Source organism: Thamnophis elegans, chromosome 16, assembly GCF_009769535.1.
Source record: "Thamnophis elegans isolate rThaEle1 chromosome 16, rThaEle1.pri, whole genome shotgun sequence".
NCBI lineage: Eukaryota > Metazoa > Chordata > Lepidosauria > Squamata > Colubridae > Thamnophis > Thamnophis elegans.
Window position 1 is genome coordinate 24001585 of NC_045556.1, and position 22375 is coordinate 24023959.

At 42.7% G+C, this 22375-nt stretch overlaps 1 protein-coding gene across 1 annotated transcript in view; it reads left to right on the forward strand.

Moving 5' to 3' along the window:
* Positions 1 to 6017: 6017 nt before the first annotated feature.
* The window catches only part of NOX5 (NADPH oxidase 5), a 32006-nt gene continuing 15648 nt past the window's right edge, over positions 6018 to 22375 (forward strand). The window contains exons 1-9 of the mRNA XM_032233174.1: positions 6018 to 6137; positions 9376 to 9526; positions 10917 to 11127; positions 12979 to 13213; positions 13481 to 13634; positions 14444 to 14619; positions 16324 to 16506; positions 16668 to 16800; positions 18245 to 18396. Coding sequence (XP_032089065.1) covers positions 6018 to 6137; positions 9376 to 9526; positions 10917 to 11127; positions 12979 to 13213; positions 13481 to 13634; positions 14444 to 14619; positions 16324 to 16506; positions 16668 to 16800; positions 18245 to 18396 — 1515 coding nt within the window. The remainder of the gene's footprint in view (positions 6138 to 9375; positions 9527 to 10916; positions 11128 to 12978; positions 13214 to 13480; positions 13635 to 14443; positions 14620 to 16323; positions 16507 to 16667; positions 16801 to 18244; positions 18397 to 22375) is intronic.

Below are 22375 nucleotides of genomic sequence, written 5' to 3' on the forward strand. Positions count from 1 at the left end.
TGGTTGTTTTTAAATATTTTTGTTTTCATTTTTTCTTTGAATTGATATCTATTATTAAAGATTGAGAAACAAAGAATTAATTTAACAGTTGTATGTTAAAGATCATTTCAGAAAATCCTGTTCTTGTCATTGGATTAACTGAATGATTATTTATAGCTCTTGCTGAATGAATGACCGTAAGAAGAGGGTCTAGGAAGTTGGCAGCTGTTTCTGGGATTGATGGTTATTATTCATTGTTCTTTGTTCTCAGAAAAGGAACCCAGAAGACTATTTGTGGACAGCTATCTTGCTGATAGCCTCATTAATCCATATTTAATAGGATAAAAAAACTTATACATTGGATATGTGTTAAACCAGGGATGTCGAACTCAAGGCTCAGGGGCTGGATTCGGCCCATGGGGTGCTTAGATCTGACCCCCAGGGCCACCCTGAAAACAGCGAAGGACCGGCCCACGGTACCTCTGCTAGCAAAAATAGAGCTTCGGAGGGCCGCATGTGACCTCTGTTTTCGCTGGCAGAGGGTTTCAGGAGGCCGGCACAGCCAAAAACAGAACTGAGGAGCTCATTTTCGCTGGCAGATTGCTTGGGGCACCACAGGTGCCCCTGACACAAGTGACGTCGAGCTAGCCACGCCCACGCTGTCCATGCCCTCCTCGCCCTGCCCCTCCGAGGTCAAACGTAACCCTGATGCAGCCCTCAATGAAATTGAGTTTGACACCCCTGCATTAAGCCTAAACAGATAGCAGTAAAGTGAGATATGCATCTTTTAAGACACTAAACTTCAAGATGAATAATGTAATCCAGGGAAAGAGATTCTATGGAACTTTATTTGAAATGTTAAAAAGATTTATGCTCATGTAGAACACCAATTATTTTTGGTCCTTTTGCCGTGTTACTCAGTTCAATGAAGAACAAATCAATTGAACAAAGAAGCTTTGTTTTTTTATTGAAAAGTATTATCTGAATTAATTATGTTTTGGCCTCCCCTGAGTGGCTTTTGCATTTAGCTAGTCAGCAGCACCTGTTACAGGAGTGTAGCATGAATTTAAGCAAGCCTCTCTTGAACAGGGGAGTGTGGCTGACTACTGCAGAGCAGGTACTGAATGCTACACGACGATATTTAGTTCAGCATACTTCATGTCTTCTTATATGTGTCTAAAAGAAGTTTTATAAATTATTTTGGGAAGGTTTTCAAGAAGCTAGACAAAGAAGCCTCTGGCACAGGAATTTCAGGTAATCCTTTCCTACCTTTTTCAATGCATTTGCATTTTGTGTCTGAATTATCCAGACTCGTTTACTCTAAGTCTTTTTCTTCAGAATAAATGTGATTTGAGTCTCATGGATTCAGCTGAGATGAGTGAGAGAAAGCTGCAGCCTTTGGGTAGGAAGTTTCAATTAATTCTGCCAATTCTGTGATTTGAGCAAAGTTCAAAACCGCCTATTTGGGCATTTTCCATGAGAAGGAAAATGGAGCATATTTTGTGAAAGATTATGTTATTACTTGACTTTGTGAGAAGATTTTCACATGACGTAAATGATCAAAGTGCTTAAATAATTGAGTTTTTTAAGAAAAAAATCAGTATCATCTTTCTTTGAAAACTCTGGCTTTCTTCCAAGCTACATAGAGGCAAAGCAATTGATTTTGCATGTACAAAATGACCATCTTTGTAATATTTTTCACTGCACAAAATGTCTCATTCTCAAAGTTGCTGCAGCTTTCAGCATGGAATGCTTTGAACCTGAGCTCTGTGCAGTGACTTCCCATTTGGTCATCCCACAGTACCTAATCTGGACCTGGTGTCTTCTGGGCTGGGTTAGAGTTTCCAAAATGCCCAGCAGATCACAAATTGAAGTGGGAACTCCCCTGTTTTTCACATGTCTGTTGCAGTCCCTTGTTCATAATTTTGAAGTACAGTAGCAGTTTTGTTTTGAGTTTGTTGTTCTACAAGTAGAATTTGTCCAGAAAGGGAAGCGGAATTCTTGTGCTCCTTTTCTGAGGGAGAGAAAATATGGATATTATGGCTCTATAGTTGTACTAATTTAAGCAGTACACAATCCCCTCAGCATTAGGAATGAATTCATGGAGGGAATGTGGCAGTTAGAATAGTCCCTGCTCACAGACAGAATCTAATATATAGTCTCAAAATAATGATGTAAAAATGGCAATAAGATGAAACTATATAAATAAGAATAGCATTATTTAGCTGTAAATTACACAGCAAATACCAAGAGATAAAATGTTAACCAAATTGATTGAAATCAACAATGACAACAAAGAAAAATGCTTTCTCTAATCTCCTGACAATTACAGTGTGGAATGCAAACTTTGTCCATAAGATTCTCAGCTGGAGCGACAAATGCTATGAAGATTTTAGTCACTCTTACCATTATTTGTTGAAATAAAACACCTCATTAAATTCACATTTGTGAGTGACCTTTGTGAAGTTCCATTGGGGTGATCCCTGTAGTCTTTATGCTTCTGCTGTGGTTTCCAAGCGGACTGTGAGCCAAAAGTGATAAGGTGTCAAGACCAAGAGACATTGTCATTCTTCTTTATTCTCCCTTTGGTCATTCCAGCCCCAACCCTAGAATCCTGGGCTCTCTTGCTCTCTGCACTCCATTATGGTTAACATTTCCAAAATTTGCCAATCAAATCATGGGATTGAACAGACACTTCCCATGAATCATGTACTATAGTAATTTCTTACAGTTGCAATCCATAAGACCCAAATGGAAAGTCCTGAAAGTTCTCACAGGATCTGTCCTGTAGAGTTGATGCAATGTTAACTTATTGGTATTGTCTGTGTCATCTGACTCTCTGCATCCTAGGTTTTTCTCTTGATGAAGGTCTGTGTGTGTGTAGAATAACCATTAGTTTATAGAATATTAACACCTGGAGAATCAAAAGTAGGAATGTCCTGGGGGAGGAGTGGAAAATACCAAGAGGGTTGGCAATCTTGTGATCAAAGTCCCATACAGAGGTAAGGTTCAGTTGTGTGGTCACAGCTGCCACCCTGACTTCACAACCCTAGAAAAGAATGATGAAGCTCAACCCTCTTTGGCAGCTGCGGTCGTTTCATCTGCCACCTACACACATTTCATCTATGTTCTTACAACGCACCAAAGGGAGCAAACAAAAGATCTTAGAAGGTGATTCAATGAAATGGCCCAGAGCCATAAAGCTGCTACTGTCAGTTAGCCTATCTAGTCAGTAGTAGTCAAAGCAGCTCAAATTTAAGTGGGGTGGGGAAGACGTGGAGAAAACAATAAGAGTTAGATTTAAGAAACCTGAGACCTGCATTTCCCTGGATGTGGTCATTTTATTGCTATGATTTTCTTTTTTTATTTTCTTCCAATGTTAATGTTTTAACGCTCTCATAAGCCACCAAGCACTGCCTGATGAGTGGGCATTAAATCAATGGATTAAATAAATCTAACAGCTTTGAAAGACAATCTCAGGATCCAGAATGCTTGTTATGAGAAGAGGAAACTTTCAGGTATTGAAGGATCTGAAAATTCCGCAGTATCCATAAAGAGAAGAGATGCCAACAAGGCGACCCAAAGAGAGCCTTAAACATTTGAAGCCCTTCCTGAGGTTTGTAGATTTTTGCCAAAGGAAGCCCAATATGGAACAGACTGCAGGAATCCCTTGGTGGGTAATCCAGAGAGAACGAAGGACAGCAGCTACCTACATTCTCATGACGAGGCAGACTGCTATTCGGACCACGTAGGGGTGTGTTTGTTCATCCAATTTCTATACTTGCTCATCCCAATAAATGAGTCTGGATGGCTTATAATAAAAAAAAACTTACTACAATTAAATCAATAAAACATATAAACAGAAATTTAAAACATTTCCAAAATAAATATATGAACCAGCTAAGATACTAGGCCAGTTAACAATAAAACCAGGAAATGGGCCCTTAATACATTCAGCATCCAAGGCGCAAGGATGCAGCCAGTTTATAACCCATTCAGCTCGTGCCTCTAATTTGGTCTGGACTAAGTTTCTAATGACTGACCCTCAGCCTTGTCCAGGGCCAGCTAGCCATTTTGGCACCTGAGTCAAAGTCATATTCTGGCACCCTACAACTTTGGCCCATCTTCCAGTTCGGTTAGGAATTTCAAAAAGATGGCTTCTTGTTTCTTTTTTCCTTCAAGTTTTTTACACATAATTTTCAGCCTCAAACATTGCTTTTTCTTTTCTTGGACCTTGTCCTATTTAAAGTATAAATTATATGTGGCACTTAGACCATATATAGTGCTTCACAGCCCTCTCTAAGTGGTTTACAGAGTCAGTATCTTGCTCCCAACAAACTGGGTCCTCACTTTACTGACCTCGGAAGGATGGAAGGCTGAGTCAACCTTGATCACCTCCAGTACTGCATTCTAACCACTGTGCCATCATAAACTCTTGAATGGGTATGCTGGCTCAGACAGTGCACCATTACTGCTTTTTTCTTTTTTCTGTGTTTTTCTGAACTCTTTTCAATTTCGGTGTCTCCTAAAATTTGTCACTCCTAGTCAGTTCCTAATCAGCCTTCTTGTGAAGCTGGAGCTGGCCTCATCCGGTTCCAGTAAAAATGAAAAGCAGATGTGAGCATCATGGTCTCTTGATGAGCCTCAGAATAGCTCCTCTGCACTAAGCAACCACTTGAGTTTTCATCAGAATCCAGCATCTTCTGATGTTCTTGCCTGGAAGCTTAGTCCCAACTGAATTTTCTATCTCCTTTATATTCATATTTTTATTCATTTGCAGTACAGTGCAGTTTCTCAACCTTAGCCACTTGAAAATGTATGGACCTCGATTTCCAAAAATTAAATTCTTATTGCAGAATAAGAGTGACTAGTTGACCTGAAATGTTGCCTGTGTAATATACTTGGACTTTGATAAGGCATTTGGCAAAGTAGACTACAGCCTGTACTTCTTGATAAGATGTGGGATGGACTGCATCACCAGCAAATGGATTCATAACTGACTGACAAACTGCACTTGATGTGTGGTCCTCAACAGAACTATAGCACATCTTCTGAAGTGGGGTACCCCATGCTTCTTCTTAGGCCCAGTAAAGCCATCTTTACTGTATAAACAATTTAGATGAGATAAAAGGGAAACCCATCACATTTTCAGATGACACCAAGCTGGGGGGAATAGACAAAACTTTAGAAGAGAAGCTCAAGAACCAGAAAGATCTTGACTGATTTGAACGCTGGAACCTAGCCAACAAAACGTAATTCAGTGGTGAGAAAAGTAAGATTTTAAACTTGGGTAAGAAAACCAAATGCACAAGAGTAATAAAGGTGGCTCAACAGCAAGAGCTGTGAAAACAATCTAGAAGTCCTAGTAGACAACCACTGAGCCGGCAGTGTGCTGTATGCTATAGCTGCCAAAAAGGCAATTGAATCCTGGGCTCCATCAACAGAGGATACCATCAATATCATGAGAACTATTAATACCCTACAAATATCATGAGAACTATTAATACCCCTACATACTGCTTTGATAAGACCACACTTGGAATACTGCATCCAGTTCTGGTCACCAGGGTACAAAAAAGATGTTGAGACTAGAAAGATTGCAGAGAAGAGCAGCAAAAACAATTAGGAGTCTGGAGGCTGATACATATGAATGATTGCAGGAACCGGTCTGGTCTAGCAAAGAGAAGGACTAGGTAACATACCAGCAGACTTCTATTTCAGGGGCTAGCACAGAAAGGAGGCGGTCAATCTAATCTCCAAATCATTTGAGGACAGGACAAGAAGTGATGGATAGAAACTTATGAAAGAGAAATTGAACCTAGAAGTAAAGATAAATGTCCTGAAGTAAGAACAATTAATTAGTGGAATGGCTTACCTCAGAAGTTGTGGTTGGTTCAGCTCTGGAAGATTTCAAGAAAGAGGTTGGTTTAGGGTCTCCTGCTTCCCAAAACTCTTTGGGGGATTGGACTAGATTAGAAAATCTCCAAGGTCCCTTTCAACTCTGTTATTTTGTTATCTATCTTGTAGGACTAACAACCATGAACCTGGAAGACAACACAAAGTGGCTCATGTGGGTAGCCAAGCAGTTTGAGAATATTGCTGGTGACAATAAAGAAATCAACTTGGAACAATTCAAAACAGCACTTAAAGTGAAGGAGGCAAGTTGTGTCTGACTGAGCTGTGTGGGTGACAGAGATGTGCCCCAGCTCGGAATGACCACTGTTGCAAGCAAAACGTACAGCAATATTTTATTTCCTCTCTTCCTTGATAGAATTGAAGAATTGATCCATGTATTTGATACGCTACTTAAAGTCGAGAGACCTATCGAAGGGGGGGGGGGGGAACGACAGATTTTTTAAAACATTTATTTATTTATTCCAATTTCTATAGCTGCCTATCTCACTTATGTGATTTTGAACAGCTCACAAGTTAAAACAACTTTGACACTTATATTAAATATTGAAATAATTAAAACAATTAACCAAAAACATAAAATGTGGGGAAGTGCCCATCTATAATTCACAGAAAATACAAGCATTTTGCAGAGTCTCCATCAATTTACCATTGATCTTAGCGGAAGTCCAAGAAGCCTTAGAGTAGGGAACGAAGGACCACTCAGATGGAAAGTCAAGAGAGTTGAGGAACACACGGAATAGGAGGGGTTTAAAACATGAGGCGGGTTTTTTCATCTTGATTTGGACTCTACTCAAGCTTTTCTGTGAGTCTCTAATTTAATACTAGGCAACCTGTGACTGCTGGGCTCACCATTTCAGGGAGGTTTCCTCACTATTCCTCAACGCCTTCAACAAGGGAGAACTTCTACGGGACTGAAAGAATTCTTAAAAATTCTGGGAGCTATTCAGAGATGCATCTGCCTTGAAGGAAGCCTAATTTATGTTATATACATAATATATGTTAAACATTAGCAGTGAGCCACAGGAATTATTTTTTGACATTTTGTATTATGTCATAAATCCTTATGACAATTTTTGTCATAAAAAGTTTTATGAAATTTCAATTCCACGGAAGTCATGAGTCCTAGATTTTGGGTGCATTTTGTGACTTAGCCTGTTTGTTGAAAATCTTTTGGCCTATCATGTGCCCTGTTTCAGCCACTTACAGAGACAAGAGTTTTATCCGTATATAGATGCTTGACTAATACATCTGCCTTTCTCATTTGTTTGCATTCTTAGACTAGAGAGCTATAGTTGTTAATCTGTCTGGAACATATACTACAAGCCTCAAAAAAGCACCTTAAAGGTGCAATTTTTTCTTCAAAATGCAATTGGACTGTTTTTTCCTTGCGGGAGAAGAAGAAAACATTTCACTTCTCATCCAAGAAACTTACCAGTTCTGATGGCAGGGAGGGGGATTGGAAGGAATCCATCTATGTTGGAATTGAACACCCCTCCCTCAACAGAGGGGGAGGGATAGATACCACCTATCTCCAGTTTACAACACGGTCCTTGCAGCTGTTCCAAGAAGATCCCACAACCAATTGCACCCTCATTCAGGTGATATTGAGGGCACAGGTAAACCCTCAAATGGCCTCAAAAGCTCTCAGAGCAAATGATCAGATGACTGCAAAGAAATATCATCCTTTGATTACCCCCCTCCCACAATCAATTCTAATAAAGGAGACTATTTCTGGCTCCAGGTCGACATGAAGTGCCCCTCCTGCTGCTCTCTGAGCTTGGTCGTTTTTTTGCAGACGTTTCATTAACCAAACTAGGTAGCACCTTCCGTGCTAGTAAGGAGAGCTATTTGCTGTCAGTTTTATAGCCTATCCAATGTCAGCTTTGGTGGGATGGTCTTAGATATTCTCTGACTGGGCTGTTTGCTGTTGGGTATTTGGCAGTTTCTTGATTGGGGTATTATTTATTTGATTTTTGGTCAAATGTTAACCTTGGAGTTAATCTATGCTGATCTGGGTGCTGATTGCTGATAGAGAGATGCTTGGGTCTTTCTGTTTCTTTTTGGGGCAGCTGATTCTCTCTTTTGCATAGTCAATAGATGTTGTTAATATCTATGCATCTATTGATGGCTGATTTGTCAGCATGCCAGACTTCTAGAAATTCCCTGGTGTTTGGGGACTTGGTTTGGTCTAGGATGGTCACATTTTCCCAATTGAGACTATGATTAAATCTATCTATATGTTGTGAAATTTAAGATTTTTCATGTCTTCTGACTGTTAGTTGGTATTCGTGGATGCATTCTGCCAGTCTTCTGCCTGTTTGTCCTACACAGTAGTTGTTGCAATTCTTACATTGTAGTAGCTTTAGTTGGCTCGTGTGCTATGCTGATTCCATATGGTTGTAGTAGTCTGATGAGCAGTGGTTAGAATGCAGTACTGCAGGCTACTTCTGCTGCCTGCTGGCTGCCTGCAATTTGGCAGTTCAAATCTCATCAGGCTCAAGGTTGACTCAGCTTTCCATCCTTCCAAGATCAGTAAAACAAGGACTCAGATTGTTGGGGACAATAAGCTGGTTCTGTAAACCTCTTAGAAAGGGCTGTAAAGCACTGTAAAACAGTATGTAAGTCTAAGTACTATTGGTTGTTTCTGAGATATTGTGAGATATTCTTGATGTATGGACTGTATATAGCACAACCAACCCAAACCCTAAAAAGAATTATACTACCATACATTGAGAATATTTCAGAATATCTCAGAAACCACCAGCAGGCTACTTCAACCACACAGAAGTAGCCCACTAGTTGGTTTAACTAAAGTTAGTTGGCTTAATTAAAACCCTTCAAAACATCCTAAGCAGACCAAAAGACCCAACAACTCCAAAAGAAAAAAACAGGAGTCATCTACAACACATAATGTAAGGAAGAAAGAAGCAAACATCAAACAGCTCAATCCAAGAATCTCTAAGACCGCCCCCACCAACACAAGCCACTAGAATATAAAAACTGACAGCAAACAGTGCTCCTTACTAGCACTGATGGTGTTACCCAGTTTGGGTAATGAAACGTCTGCAAGAAACAAGCATGTCAAAGGAATCGATTCTTCCATTCCCCACCACCACCATCCAGTCTCAACTGTCAGTACCTATCCTTACATCCTTCCCAGAACTGATGAAGCTTCTTGGATGAGAAGCGAAACATTTTCTTCTTCTTCCACAAGGAAAAAAACAGTCCAGTTGCCTTTTGAAGGAGGGAAAAAAAGGCACCTTTGAGATAACTGTGACCTGGATGACTGAGAATCTCCACAAACAAATCTCAAGGCAGGTTTATACAGTTGTATTTATCATGGTCAATAATGAACATAACCCCTGTCATTTAGTGTTTCAGAGATTGGATCACTTATTTCTAAATCAAAGCCTCAAGACAATAGAAACTTCTGGAGCTCACCTCTAACTCTCAAACCTTCTCCAACTTCCTCTCTCACAGTCTTTTTTTGGTGACCGGTTCTTCGCTTTGTTTGATTCCGATGAAAGTGGAACCATCAGCCTGGATGAGCTCCTGAACACCTTAAAACTGCTGATCCATGGGAGTGAAACCGACAAGCTCCGGTTCCTCTTTCAGGTCTACGATGTGGATGGTAAAATTCCAAACGGATGAATCCGATAATCCGTGTTTTATCAAAATGAGATTTTGCTTTCCAGGCCCATGTTTGGCTGCCAACAGTTGTGCCTCCTAGAATAGCCTCCAGCGCTCCTACTTTTGTATCTGGGATGGTATTAAAGCTGTGTATTTTTATCAGCAGATCTAGTGCCTTTGAGTAATGAACACTGAAAAATTCAAGAAATGCCACTTATCAATTGATGCAGAAACCCTTGTCAACTCTCAACGACAAAAAGTTCTGATTGTGATCTCTGTATCTGAGAGAAATCTTCAAATACTGGACTAAACCATCATACCTAGATTATGAGATAGGCTGCTCATTTGTAAGATCAGCAAGGAGTTAGACTCTATTGGGGAAAGACGATTGATTCTGAAATACTATGCAAAGAGTATAAAGAATAGGTCCCAGTTTAATCTAGAGTAGAGGTCCCCAACCCTTGGGAGACAGACCAGTACCGTGAACCGGGCCACAGAGGCAGCAGGTGAGCACATAAAACCTGTCATTTCATTTCATCTATTAAATTTATAGGCCGCCCAATCCCAGAGGACTCCGGGCGGCTTACAGTGAAAGAAGAAAAAAGAAAAGCAAAATAAAAAAATAATTTAAAATTCACAACACACATACGTTCTAATCGGGGCTGGACCTTAACACTAAGGTCAACAGCCCCAGGCCTGCCAGAACAGCCAGGTTTTAACGGCTTTCCTGAAGCCCATGAGAGTGGGTAAGGTCTGGACCTCTGGGGGTAGCTGATTCCACAGGGTCGGAGCAGCCACAGAGAAGGCTCTCCTCCAGGGGCCTGCCAGCCGACACTGTCCGGTTGACTGTATCCGAAGGAGGCCCACCCTGTGGGATCTTATCGGCCATTGGGAGGTGTGTGGCAGTAGGCGGTCTCGCAGATAGGCTGGTCCTAAGCCATGAAGCGCTTTAAAGGTAATAACCAACAGCTTGAATTGCGTCCGGAGACCAATTGGCAGCCAGTACAGCTCGCGGAGGACAGGTGTAATATGGGTGTATCTCGGTATACCCAATATCGCTTGCGCGGGTGCATTCAGGACTAGTTGTAGTCTCCGAATGCTTTTTAAGGGTAGCCCCATGTAGAGCACATTGCAATAATTGAGCCTTGAGGTGACAAGGGCCTGAGTGACCATTTGAAGTGCCCCCCGGTCCAAGTAGGGCCGCAATTGGTGTACCAGGCGAACCTGGGCAAAGGCCCCCCTGGTCACAGCCGACAGATGTGTCAGCTGCGAATCCAGGAGGACCCCCAAATTGCGGGCCCTCTCTGAGGGGTGTAAGTTTTTACCCCCCAGATCAAGGACGGACTGTTATAGGAACTTACACCAAGCCAAGCGGATTTGTTTTCTTACAGGTGGCGGCTCCATTGAACCCGATGAATTACGCCTGGTCTTAAAATCATGCCTGAAAGAGAGCTCAATATCTTTGCCTGAAGAGAAGCTAGATCACCTGACAATGGCTCTTTTTGAGTCAGCAGACTCTGATAACAGTGGATCCATAACCTTTGAGGAGCTCCGAGGGGAACTGCAGCGTTTTCCAGAAATCATGGAGAATTTAACAATCAGGTATTTTGAATCCAGTCAACATCAGTCATTTCCGATGAAGGACATTTCATGCTCTGTGCCATCCCAGTTCTATGGACCTATCAGGATCATGAAGATGATTGACAAACTTCAGCTGGTTCATCCGTTCCTTTTGGTTTCTGATAGTTATATACACTATATTGTCAAAAGTATTCGCTTACCTGCCTTTACTCGCATTTGAATTTACTGTAAGTGACATCCTATTCCTAATCCATAGGGTTCAATATGACATTGGTCCACCCTTTGCAGCTATAACAGCTTCACCTCTTCTGGGAAGGCTGTCCACAAGGTTCAGGAGTGTGTTTATGGGGATTTTTGACCATTCTTCCAGAAGTGCATTTGTGAGGTCACACACTGATGTTGGACGGGTTTACGTGGCCTACCACTTCATGGCTGAGTTGCTGTCATTCCCAAACACTTCCACGTTCTTATAATACAGCTGACAGTTGACTGTGGGATATTTAGGAGCAAGGACATTTCACGACTGGATTTGTTGTACAGGTGGCATCCTATCACAGTTCCACGCTGGGATTCACTGAACTCCTGAGAGGGACCCATCCTTTCACAAATGTTTGTAAAAACAGTCTGCATGCCTAGGTACTTGATTTTATACACCTGTGGCCATGGAAGTGATTGGAACACCTGATTCTGATTATTTGGATGGGTGAGCGAATACTTTTGGCAATATAGTGTATTTGTCCTGGGCTGAGTTTCTGTCACCTAAGGTGCTATCTTGTAGCAATCATCTTTTCACTACCATGACAGCTTTGGTAGTTGGAGTGCAGGTGAAGAGAGAAGTCATTGAAATCTGTTGTTCTGGTATTCTGTTATCCAATTGCTTGTTCCTTAATCTGAGAAACATCCCCAAGGGGAGTTTTGGGATGTGGGGAGAAGGGGATGTTGGCAGGAAGCTTTGACTGAACTGCCCCTTGAAGCTGGACCTGGGACTGAAGTGGCACCTCTTTCTAAATGCAACATAGATGATTGGATTGGACCCTTATAGTGTCTGAAGGGTAGTGATGCCTTGAGGGGGAACAAGACCCTCTTGCTAATAGTACCTGTAGAACAGTAACTGGAAATCAGCCACTCGTTTCCAACCTATAAGTGAATCCTTTTCTCACCCTGGAATGGCAGCAACTCATTTGGTGAGGTTGAAAGAAGCCTAATAAAATCCATTAGGATGGTTTCAGGAACGCTTTGAAAGCTCCCTTTTCAGAGTCTGGGAGAAAGCCATCACAACTGTTACAGAAAGGACTGAAGCCGGGGAATTCTGCAGCCAGGATCAGGTTGAACAACCTGGAAGTTCAAAGGTAGCGTCTCATGTTGAAAGCTTTCATACAGCATGCTAACCTCCACAACCATTGGCTGAACTAGTAGTGGAATGACAGCCTGGGTCGCAGAGCCGGCAGCAACCAGGCTGGCCACGCCCCCGTACTGGTTCCCCTGTCACCGCCATTGGCATCTCTTTTTTTAGTTCTGTGCATGCGCAGAACAATTTCCATTGAACTGCGCATGTGCACACAGCATGCATCCAGTGCGCATATGCACACGTGCGCACGAGCAAACCAGCAGTAAAGCCGTCTGAAATCCACCCCTGATATATCTGTGTATCATTACACCCCTAAGAATATTAATCAACCAGATTACATGTGCCAAGAAAACATGGGCTTTTATTTATTAAATCTTAATCAGTAAGACTTCAGGAATGGCTTCCTGCCCTGCACTTAGGGGAAGAGTAGCCTTTGGGCTTCTGTGTGTTGAGTCTTCCTGTATCCCTCTGGATGTTGAAAAGCCCTGAAAACTTCACTAGCTCCTCTCTCCTTTCTCTTTCAGTGCTGCAAGTTGGCTAAAGCCGCCCACAGCTCCCCGGAAGAGCCAAATCCCACACATCCTGAGTCCTGTATATTGGTACAACAACAAGAACAAGCTTCTTCTGCTGGGTAGCTATGCATGTGTGAACATTATCCTCTTCACCTTGGCTGCCCTAAAGCAGGCTGGCTCTGGCCTTTGGATCGTGGTGGCCAGAGGCTGTGGGCAGTGCCTGAACTTCAACTGCGCATTCATACTGGTGAGGAATGGGCTGCATCCCACATCCCAACCGGTCAAGGCGGTGATCAGGGAAAGTTGGAGAAGGGCTTCCGGAGGAAAACAGCATTGCAACTGCTGTTCAGTAGGAAATCCAAGCTTGTTTTAAATTATAACTTTGCAATGGCCCATTTTTGCTCAAAGCCACCAGAATGATGGCTTTGCATGCATCGTTTTTTAAAGAAGGATGAACATTTCTGCCCCTCTCAATTCAGCTGTTTTCTTCACCCCACCCGCCCTGCGTCCCCAGGTGTTGATGTTACGCCGATCTCTCACCTGGCTAAGGACCACCTGGATAGCTAAAGTTTTGCCCCTGGACCTGAACGTCATCCTGCATCAGCTGATGGGATACATAGTGGGTGCTCTAACTCTCCTCCACATGGGAGCTCACATCATCAATTTTGGTAAATGCTGCTCAGATTTTCTGTTTCATATGTTTTTCTTCTGTTATTTAATTGCTTTCATTGCTATCCCAGAGCACTTTATAAAAATTATGACACATTTAAAATAGAAATAGAAAAATAAAAATACATTTAGCCACGGATGCCTAAAACAACACAAAGTTATAGCAAGTTCAGGCAGGGTCTAAAATTTCTAAACCAAGGTTTTTTTTAAAAAAAAGTTGTTTATTTTTTGTTCTCCATATACAATTATAGGTATACATTCACATAGTTATTATTCTTTTTTACATTCATCATTCTTATACATTTGTCATTCCATTTATAACATACCGTTTGGGTTGCTTTGTTTACCATCCCCCTGTTTTGACACCACCTTCTTTTTCTCTTTCTTTTCTCCCTCCCTCCCTTCTCTACTTCCTTCCTCTCTCCTTTCCTTCCATCTTCCCTTTCCTCTCCCCTACTCCTCTCTTCCCCTTCCTACCCTCTCTCCTTCTCCCTTCCATCTTCCTCTACCTCACCTCTAAAACAAGAGGGGATCTCTCTGACTCTAGCAGCTATGGTGCCATTACAAAGAAGTCCCTGTCTCACTTAAGATGTGATCTGTCCTGCTAATAATATGTTTAACTGGTAGCCAGCAAAACTTTTAAGCACCTGGTCCTAAGACATGAAGGTTTTAATAGTCAGAAACAGCATTCTGAATTTAGGACCCAAAATGGACCGGGAGCCACCACACCTGAGCAATCCAGCATTGCCCCCATAATGCAAAAGGCTGTTTTAAGGAGTTACTTATCCAGTCTTTCCCTTTATCCTAGTGAGGCTGTCTCAGGCCAAAGGAGGGTATTGTCTCTGGGAATACCTTTTCACCACCCGCCCTGGCATTGGATGGATTCATGGAACTGCCTCTCTGACGGGTCTTCTCCTGCAGCTCCTCACTTCCCTGATGCTCGTGTGTTCCACTACCTTGGTCCGCAGGAGTGGTCATTTTGAGGTGACATGCTCAGCCTTCCCTTGCCTTCTTTGCTTATTTTGCCCTTTTTTCATCCCGCAAAGGGTGGTGCATGGTGGTTGAGACACTGGGCTTGTTGGCTGGAAAGCTGGCAGTCCAGGTTCAAGACCCAAACACCACACAATGAGGTGAGCTCCCATCCTCACCCCAGCTCCTGCCAACATCGCACTTCCAAAGCATGAATAGATAAATAGGTACCACCACTTCGGTGGGAAGATAACAGCACTCCCTGATGTCATGATGGCCACATGGCCTTGTGTTGGCTCAATGGCCTTGAAATGGAGATGAGCATCGCTCCCCAGAGTCCCCGTTAGTCCCAATAGTCTCCCCATTTGCACAGTACTTTGCTTGCTAGTATGCCTACCTATCCAGAAAGAGAGCCAGATGTTTGCCAAAGCAAGGCCTTAGCAGCAAAATGCAGCCTTGGAAAAAGCATGATGGCTAAACCAAGAAAGCTCACTTGATGGAGACGGTGGGTTCTAGGCCTCCTCAGGCATGAATGTGGGCTGGATAACTTTGGACCAGTCCCTCTCTCTCCATTCAGTCTACCTTACAGGGTTTCGGTTGTGGAGGAAATAGGGAGCAGGAGTGTTAGGTATCTTCACTGTCTTGAGTTGACAAAGATACTCAATAGGTGGATAAAAATGCCAAATCCAGTCTAAACAACTGGCTGATTGTATGACTAACCCTAATAATAATAATAATAATAATAATAATAATAATAATAATAATAATAATAATAATAATAATAAACAACATTACAACGTCCTAGGCCCCTGGGTGGGGCCCGACTAGTAACCAATGCCAAATCCGGCAAAACAACTGGCCGCTGTGATACAATTGTATAATAATAATAATAATAATTCTTGTGGGATTTCCGTATACAAACAGACAAAATACTGGCGCATAATACACCAGACATCACACTGGTTGAGAAAAATAAGGTCACAATCATAGACATCGCAATACCAGGTGATAGCAGGGTCGCCGAGAAGGAACATGAAAAAATCGCAAAATAACAGGACTTAAAAATCGAAATTCAACGACTGTGGCACAAACCAGCAGTGGTAATTCCAGTGGTAATTGGCACACTGGGTGCTATTTTAAAAGCACTGGAATTACATTTGAAACAGTTAAAAATTGACAAAATCACCATCAGTCAAATGCAAAAAGCCGCACTGCTTGGAACTGCACGCATATTACGAAAATACGTTATGACGTCCTAGGCCCCTGGGTGGGGCCCGACTAGTAACCAATGCCAAATCCGGCGAAACAACTGGCCGCTGTGATACAATTCTATAATAATAATAATACCACCAAAATTTCTGGAGCATCACTTGAAGACCTTTGGCATTGATAAAATCACCATCGGTCCATTAAAAGAGGCAGCTTTATTTGGAACAGCTTACAAATTGCCTATCCTTGGGAAAGATTCAATAGGTGGCTGAAAATGCCAACGCAGTTTAAACTACTACCTGGCTATGTGGCCAATAATCATACAAAGCTAGAATTGAGAAGACAGCAACAGAGGGCAAGCGCTGCCTCTGCAAAGAAACTGAAGAAACAGTGGACTACCTGGTTAGCTGCTGCAAGAGGATTGCACAGACTGACTGTGACAACGGCAACTTCCATCGGCCTAACTTCATTTTGCTCTCCAAAATGTGCCCCTTCCTTTGTCACCCGCAGGTCTTCTACTGGACTCACCTTTTCTACATCCCCATCTGGGTTTTGCTGATTGTTCACGGTGCTAATTTCTGGAAGTGGTTTGTGATCCCTGGGTCTCTCTTCCTGGGAGAGAAAGCCTTTGCAGCCACTTTGTCACGGGTCGGTGGGCTGTACATTGTGGAAGTCAACCTTCTACCCTCCAAGGTGGGTTCCACAAATGGCAAAGTAAAGAGAAATGGGTATCAGCATAGATAACTTGCTGGTGAGACTAGAAAAGGAACAATTAGGCCTTTTCCCTAATTGCCCAATGAATCCTTACTAGAAGAAACCATGTGTGTCCCCATGTTATTTCTTTTAAAATCCAGGTGACTCATTTGGTGATTCAGAGGCCCCCCTTTTTCCACTACAAACCTGGCGACTTTGTGTACCTGAACATTCCGGTCATCGCCCGGTATGAGTGGCACCCCTTCACTATCAGCAGTGCTCCAGAGCAGCCAGGTAGGGGACTGACCATCTGAAGGGCAGCTGCATGCCTCTCAAGTCCAGGGCTTTGGCCTTGACAGGAGCATCTGCCAGGGAATGGAGTCCTCTGTGTCAAAAGCAGTGGCTCCATTCTCTTCTGGACTTTCTGACCCTCCGTTCCCAGACCACTCTGGATGCTGAGAAATGGGATGCCTTGAATGCCCGTTGAGCTGCCCAGCACCTCCTGGCTTATGGTGCTATGATGGGTGACCCCAACCTCCATTGACCAACGTCAAATTGTGTTGGAGCATCAACTGCAGTGTAACGACCCACTCTGGAGGAATGGTTGGGGAAGTTGAGCGAAATGGATAAATTGATTTCTTTGATTAGAGTAAAGACAGCATCTACCTTTATTGGTGACTGGAAATCTCTTATGGACTTTTTTGTGTAAAACTGGGAGTGAAATGAACTTGTTACTTATGGTTTTGATGATTATATAAGTAACATTATAGGAGTAAGAGTAACATGGTGTAACTTTAGAGATGGGAGGTATATTGTTTGTATTTACCATTGCCATGAAGAATAATGGAAGCCACTTTATATTTTCTTTCTTCAACTTTCTTTTTCTTCAACCTTTTCTTTTCTTGCCCTTTTGTTTTTCATTTGTTCATGTTAGCTTTTATGTCTTGTTTAAACATTTTTTATTAAAAATTATATATTTTAAAAAAATGAAATTCTCAAAGATCTCTCAGCCAATGGCTGTCAGGCCTAATCTCACTGAGTTTTTAAAACCAGCCCAGATCAGGCAATTTCTGCCACTTCTGGGAGTCTTTAAAAGGAATCCTCAAGTAAACTGGAAAGCAGTGCAGCCCCTGGTCATACAAGCAGCAGCATCCTGGATCAGCTGTAGCTTCTGAAGATGGTTTAAAGATAGCCTGCTTAGAGCACATGGCAGTCATACAGATATGAGATCGCTAAGCTGCATGTCCATTTGGTCAGATCTGACTCCCCAGAAATGGACATAGACGATGGGCTGGCTGGTGGCTGCTGCCTGAGCTTGAGATTCAAAACTGGCTCTATTGAACCCCCAACACAAAACTCAAGGTAGCCCTACCGCATTTGACACTGGGAACCCCCTATGTCTCAATGATGTCTTCCAGGGGTCTTGGGTGAATGGAAAGCAAAGTGTTCAAAGGTTTGATTTATCCCTTCCCTTGCCTGCTCTATCCCAGGGGTCTCCAACCTTGGCAACTTTACGTCTGGAGGACTTCAACTCCCAGAATTCCCCAACCAGCTTTGCTCCAGGCTCAAAGCTGCTAAGGTTGGAGACCTCTGCTCTATACCCTACCCTGATCTTGCCACCTCCAGAAAACGGATTCGAGTCCATATTGTTACTTCATACTAATCTCGGTGATGGCTGTGCTTCAGCCTACTAATTTAATCAAGAAGACCTCATTCAGTCTTCTCCTTCTCTTCAAAGACACCATATGGTTGCACATTCGATCCCTGGGACAATGGACCTACCGGTTACATGAGTACTTCTGGAACTTTCAGGAGCCCTTGGAAGACAACCCCGAATTGTCAGTGGCCAGAAGATCAAGGAACAAGAACAGACTCTCAAATTTTCTGCAGGTTTGGTTTAAAATGCTCTCTATGTGTTAATTTTTCTAGTTCTTGTTACTGGCTCATCTGTTACTAAGATCGACTTGGCAGATTATCTTCCCCCAGCTTGGTGTTAACTGGAATATTAACTAGATATTAAGCCTCACACAGACTTAAGACAAATGAAATCAGGTAAAACAAAAACAAAATCCAGCCATAGAGCAACATCTTTTATAGCCAAGAGTGATTGAAAAAAAAAGAATCATTTTAGAAATTGGGACCTGTTGTTGAAAGAACATCTGGAAAGCAGACGTTTCAGGATGAATAAAGATGAGGGAGGGAGGGTGCTCTCTGTGTGGAAGAGTGTCTGAGATGGGATTCTGAGAGACTCACTGCTGGTGCAAATCCACCCAGTAGCGAAATTCAATTTTTTTTTTACTACCGGCGCTGTGGGCGTGGCTTGATGGGCATGGCAGGAGAAGGATACTGCAAATCTCCATTCCCTCCCCACTCAGTCAGGGGTGGCATTTGCCAGTTCTCTGATCTACTCAAAATTTCCGCTACTGGTTCTCCAGAACCTGTCAGAAACCAGCTGAATTTCACCCCTGACCCTGCCTGTCCAGCATCCTCCCTTTTGGAATTTGTGTATGCTGAATAGAGGGTTTATCCATACATCACCCAATGGCTCGCTATTTTAAGGACATCTGCACCGTTGCAGTCATCTCTCATCTCATCCCCTTCTTACGCATGAGGCTGCCTGGCTTATTTCATCTGACCTTGTTGAAATGGTGCTTTTCTGCTGATGGAATCCCTGCTTATGCACCCTGGTGACAATAGGATCAAAAGCTAGGATCTGCTTGGCTTCCAGGGCTGCTTTTGGTTACACTGTATGCCTCCCCTCCTTTACGGCTACTTGACACTGTCCTCCATAGCCACTTAGCCTCCGACTCATGCACTGACATGACACCTGGGCTTTCCTTATGAAGCCAGTGTTTCGTGGGAATGGGCTCAAGGAGGTGGCCTTTGATTTCTCCCACAATCGGATTGGGACTGTCGGTTTTGAAAAAGACAACTAGTCTTACACAGTGACCAACACAAAACCAATACAAAAAGCTAAAATTCAATAAAAAGTAAAGCTTTATATATTTCAAAGTCTGTAAAAAAAAAAAAAGACACATTCCCTCATACCATACCATATTGGCCCCAGTAGAGTTGACTGAGCTGAACCTGGATTCTTGGAGAAGACATTGGTTGTGGTGCAACCAAAACAATCTTGAATTAAATACATTCAAAACCGTAGAAATTGTGGTAGATTTTAGGAGAAACCCTCCTATACTACCACCTCTTACAATACTAGACAACACAGTATCAACAATAGAGACCTTCAAGTGTCTATCTTCTATCATATCTCAAGACTTAAAATGGGCACCTAACTTCAAAAATATCATCAAAAAAGCACAACAAAGAGTGTTCTTTCTGTGCCAACTCAGAAAGCTCAAGCTGTCCAAAAAGCCGCTGATTCTGTTCTACAGAGGACTTATTGAATCTGTCATCTGCACCTTCATAACTGTCTGGTTTGGCTCTGCAACCAAACAAGACAGACACAGACTTCAGAGGATATTCAGAACTGCATAAAAAACAATTACTACCAACCTGCCTTCCACTGAGGACCTGTACACTGCACCAGTCCAAAAGAGGGCTGTGAAAATATCTACAGACCCCTTGCATTCTGGGCATACAGTAAATTGTTTCAACTTCTACCCTCAAAACTATGCTATAGGGCTCTGCACACCAGAACAATTTGACACAAGGACAATTTTTCCACCGAATGCCATCACTCTGCTAAACAACTAATCGCCACAACACTGTCAAATTATTTACTAAGATTGTTCTTCTCTTCTCTTCCTTCCTAGTACCTATCTCTTCCCACTTATGACTATAATCATGTTGCTATATTGTTTTATTTGTTTCCTAGTATAATTTGCTTATTAGTAACCTATGACTATCCCTAAGTGTTGTATCTTATGATTCTTGATGAATGTATTCTATTTTATTTTTCTTTATATACACTGAGAGCATCTGCACCAAAGACAAATTCTGTGTGTGTCCAATCACACTTGGTCAATAAAGAATTCTTTTCTTTTCTATTCTATTCTTTTCTATTGTATTAACGTGGCATGGTAGAGAGTCTGAACAATGCAGTTCAGTGCTCAGTCTTATTACAGAACTGCCCTTGTTTCTGGTCACTCCAAACTGTCTCTGATCTGAAGAATTGCTTCCTGGTTCCATGCCCCAATGTTATCAATTCAATAACATTTATTTGTGTCAATAAGCAGCAAAACTTAACCCTTGTGAGTCAGTGCTGCATCAAAAAAGGAGAAGCTGCATCAATGTTGATAGGCAGATCAGCAGCAGGGCAACTTCACAGATGGCATAAAGGCCTTTTTTTGTGGTGGTTAAATTGACATCACAGCCGTAAAGTTTCTGAGGAAAGAAGGAGATTCCTGTTGACCAACCCTGCTTCACCATAGTGCTAAGCAGAACATGTGATTGTTCCCTACATCCCTGGCAGATGAAAGTGGAAGAAGGAATTGCAGCCCCAGTTTCTGCTCTTAATTTGTCCTGGATGAAAACTGTCAGGATTGGCCGCATGTTGTCCTGAACCTGGATTGGGGTAGCGTCAATAACACTAACTGCTTTTTGTGCCACTTCGGCAGTGGTGGGTTTCAATTTTTTTTAGAACCTCTTCTGTAGGAGTGGCCTGCTCTGTGGTAGTGGCTTGCCAGCCATGTGACCAAGTGGGAGCGGCTTGCCAGCCATGTGATCAAGTGGGAGTGGCTTGGCAGTCATGTGACTGTGTGGGCGTGACCAACTTGTAAAATGTGGTGAAACTTGCAACAACGCTCTTCCTTAGCAACCAAAATGTTGGCTCAGGAACTCTGGCATTGAAGTGTGCAAGTCTTAAATCTGTCAAGTTACAAGACCCTTGCACCCCTAACCCTTTAGAAAAAAACCCCAGGGGTGTTCAAACTTGACAGCTTTAAGACTTGTGGACTTCAGCTCCCAGAATTCCTCCTGCAGTCATGTTGACTCAGGAACTCTGGCATTGAAGTGTGCAGTCTTAAAGCTGTCAAATTACAAGACCCTTGCACCCCTAACCCTTTAGAAAAAAAAACCCAGGGATGTTCAAACTTGACAGCTTTAAGACTTGTGGATTTCAACTCCCAGAATTCCTCCTCCAGTCATATTGGCTCAAGAACTCTGGCATTTGAAGCACACAAGTCTTAAAGCTGTCAAGTTACAAGACCCTTGCACCCCTAACCCTTTAGAAAAAACCCCAAGGTGTTCAAACTTGACAGCTTTAAGATTTTGAGATTTAGATAGGACTCTTAGAGGCGGGGGGGGGCGATTGGTGAGCCAGCCAATCAGTGAGCGGCGGGTGGGGCAAGCGTGGTGAGGGAGTTGGAACCGGTTCTAAACGGCACGGTAGATTTGTGGAACCTCTTCTATAGAAGAGGTTAGAACTGGCAGGAACCCACCCCTGCACCTCGGGAACTACGGGAAATCACATCGGGTGACCTCATAAAACACAATCCATCGGGGCCTTTGGGGTCATCATGTCTGTGGGGATTCTCAGTCACCCAGCCATAGTTGTCTCAAAAGGAAACCAGACTGTTTTTTCCCCTTGAGGAAGGAGAATAAAACATTTGGTTTCTCATCCAAAAAACTTCATCATTTGTGACGGGGGGAGAGGGATGGAGGATAGATTCTGATCAGTGGTGGCATTCAAATTTTTTTACTACCAGTTCTTTGGGTGTGGCATGGCTTGGTGGCCATGGCAGAGGAAGGTTACTGCAAAATCCCCATTTCCTCCCAATCAGTTGGGACTCAGGAGGCAGAGAATGGATGGTCAGTCAGAGGTGGTATTTACCGAACTACTCAAAATTCCCACTACCGGTTCTCTAGAACTGGTCAGAACCTGCTGAAAACTACCTCTGGTTTTGACCAT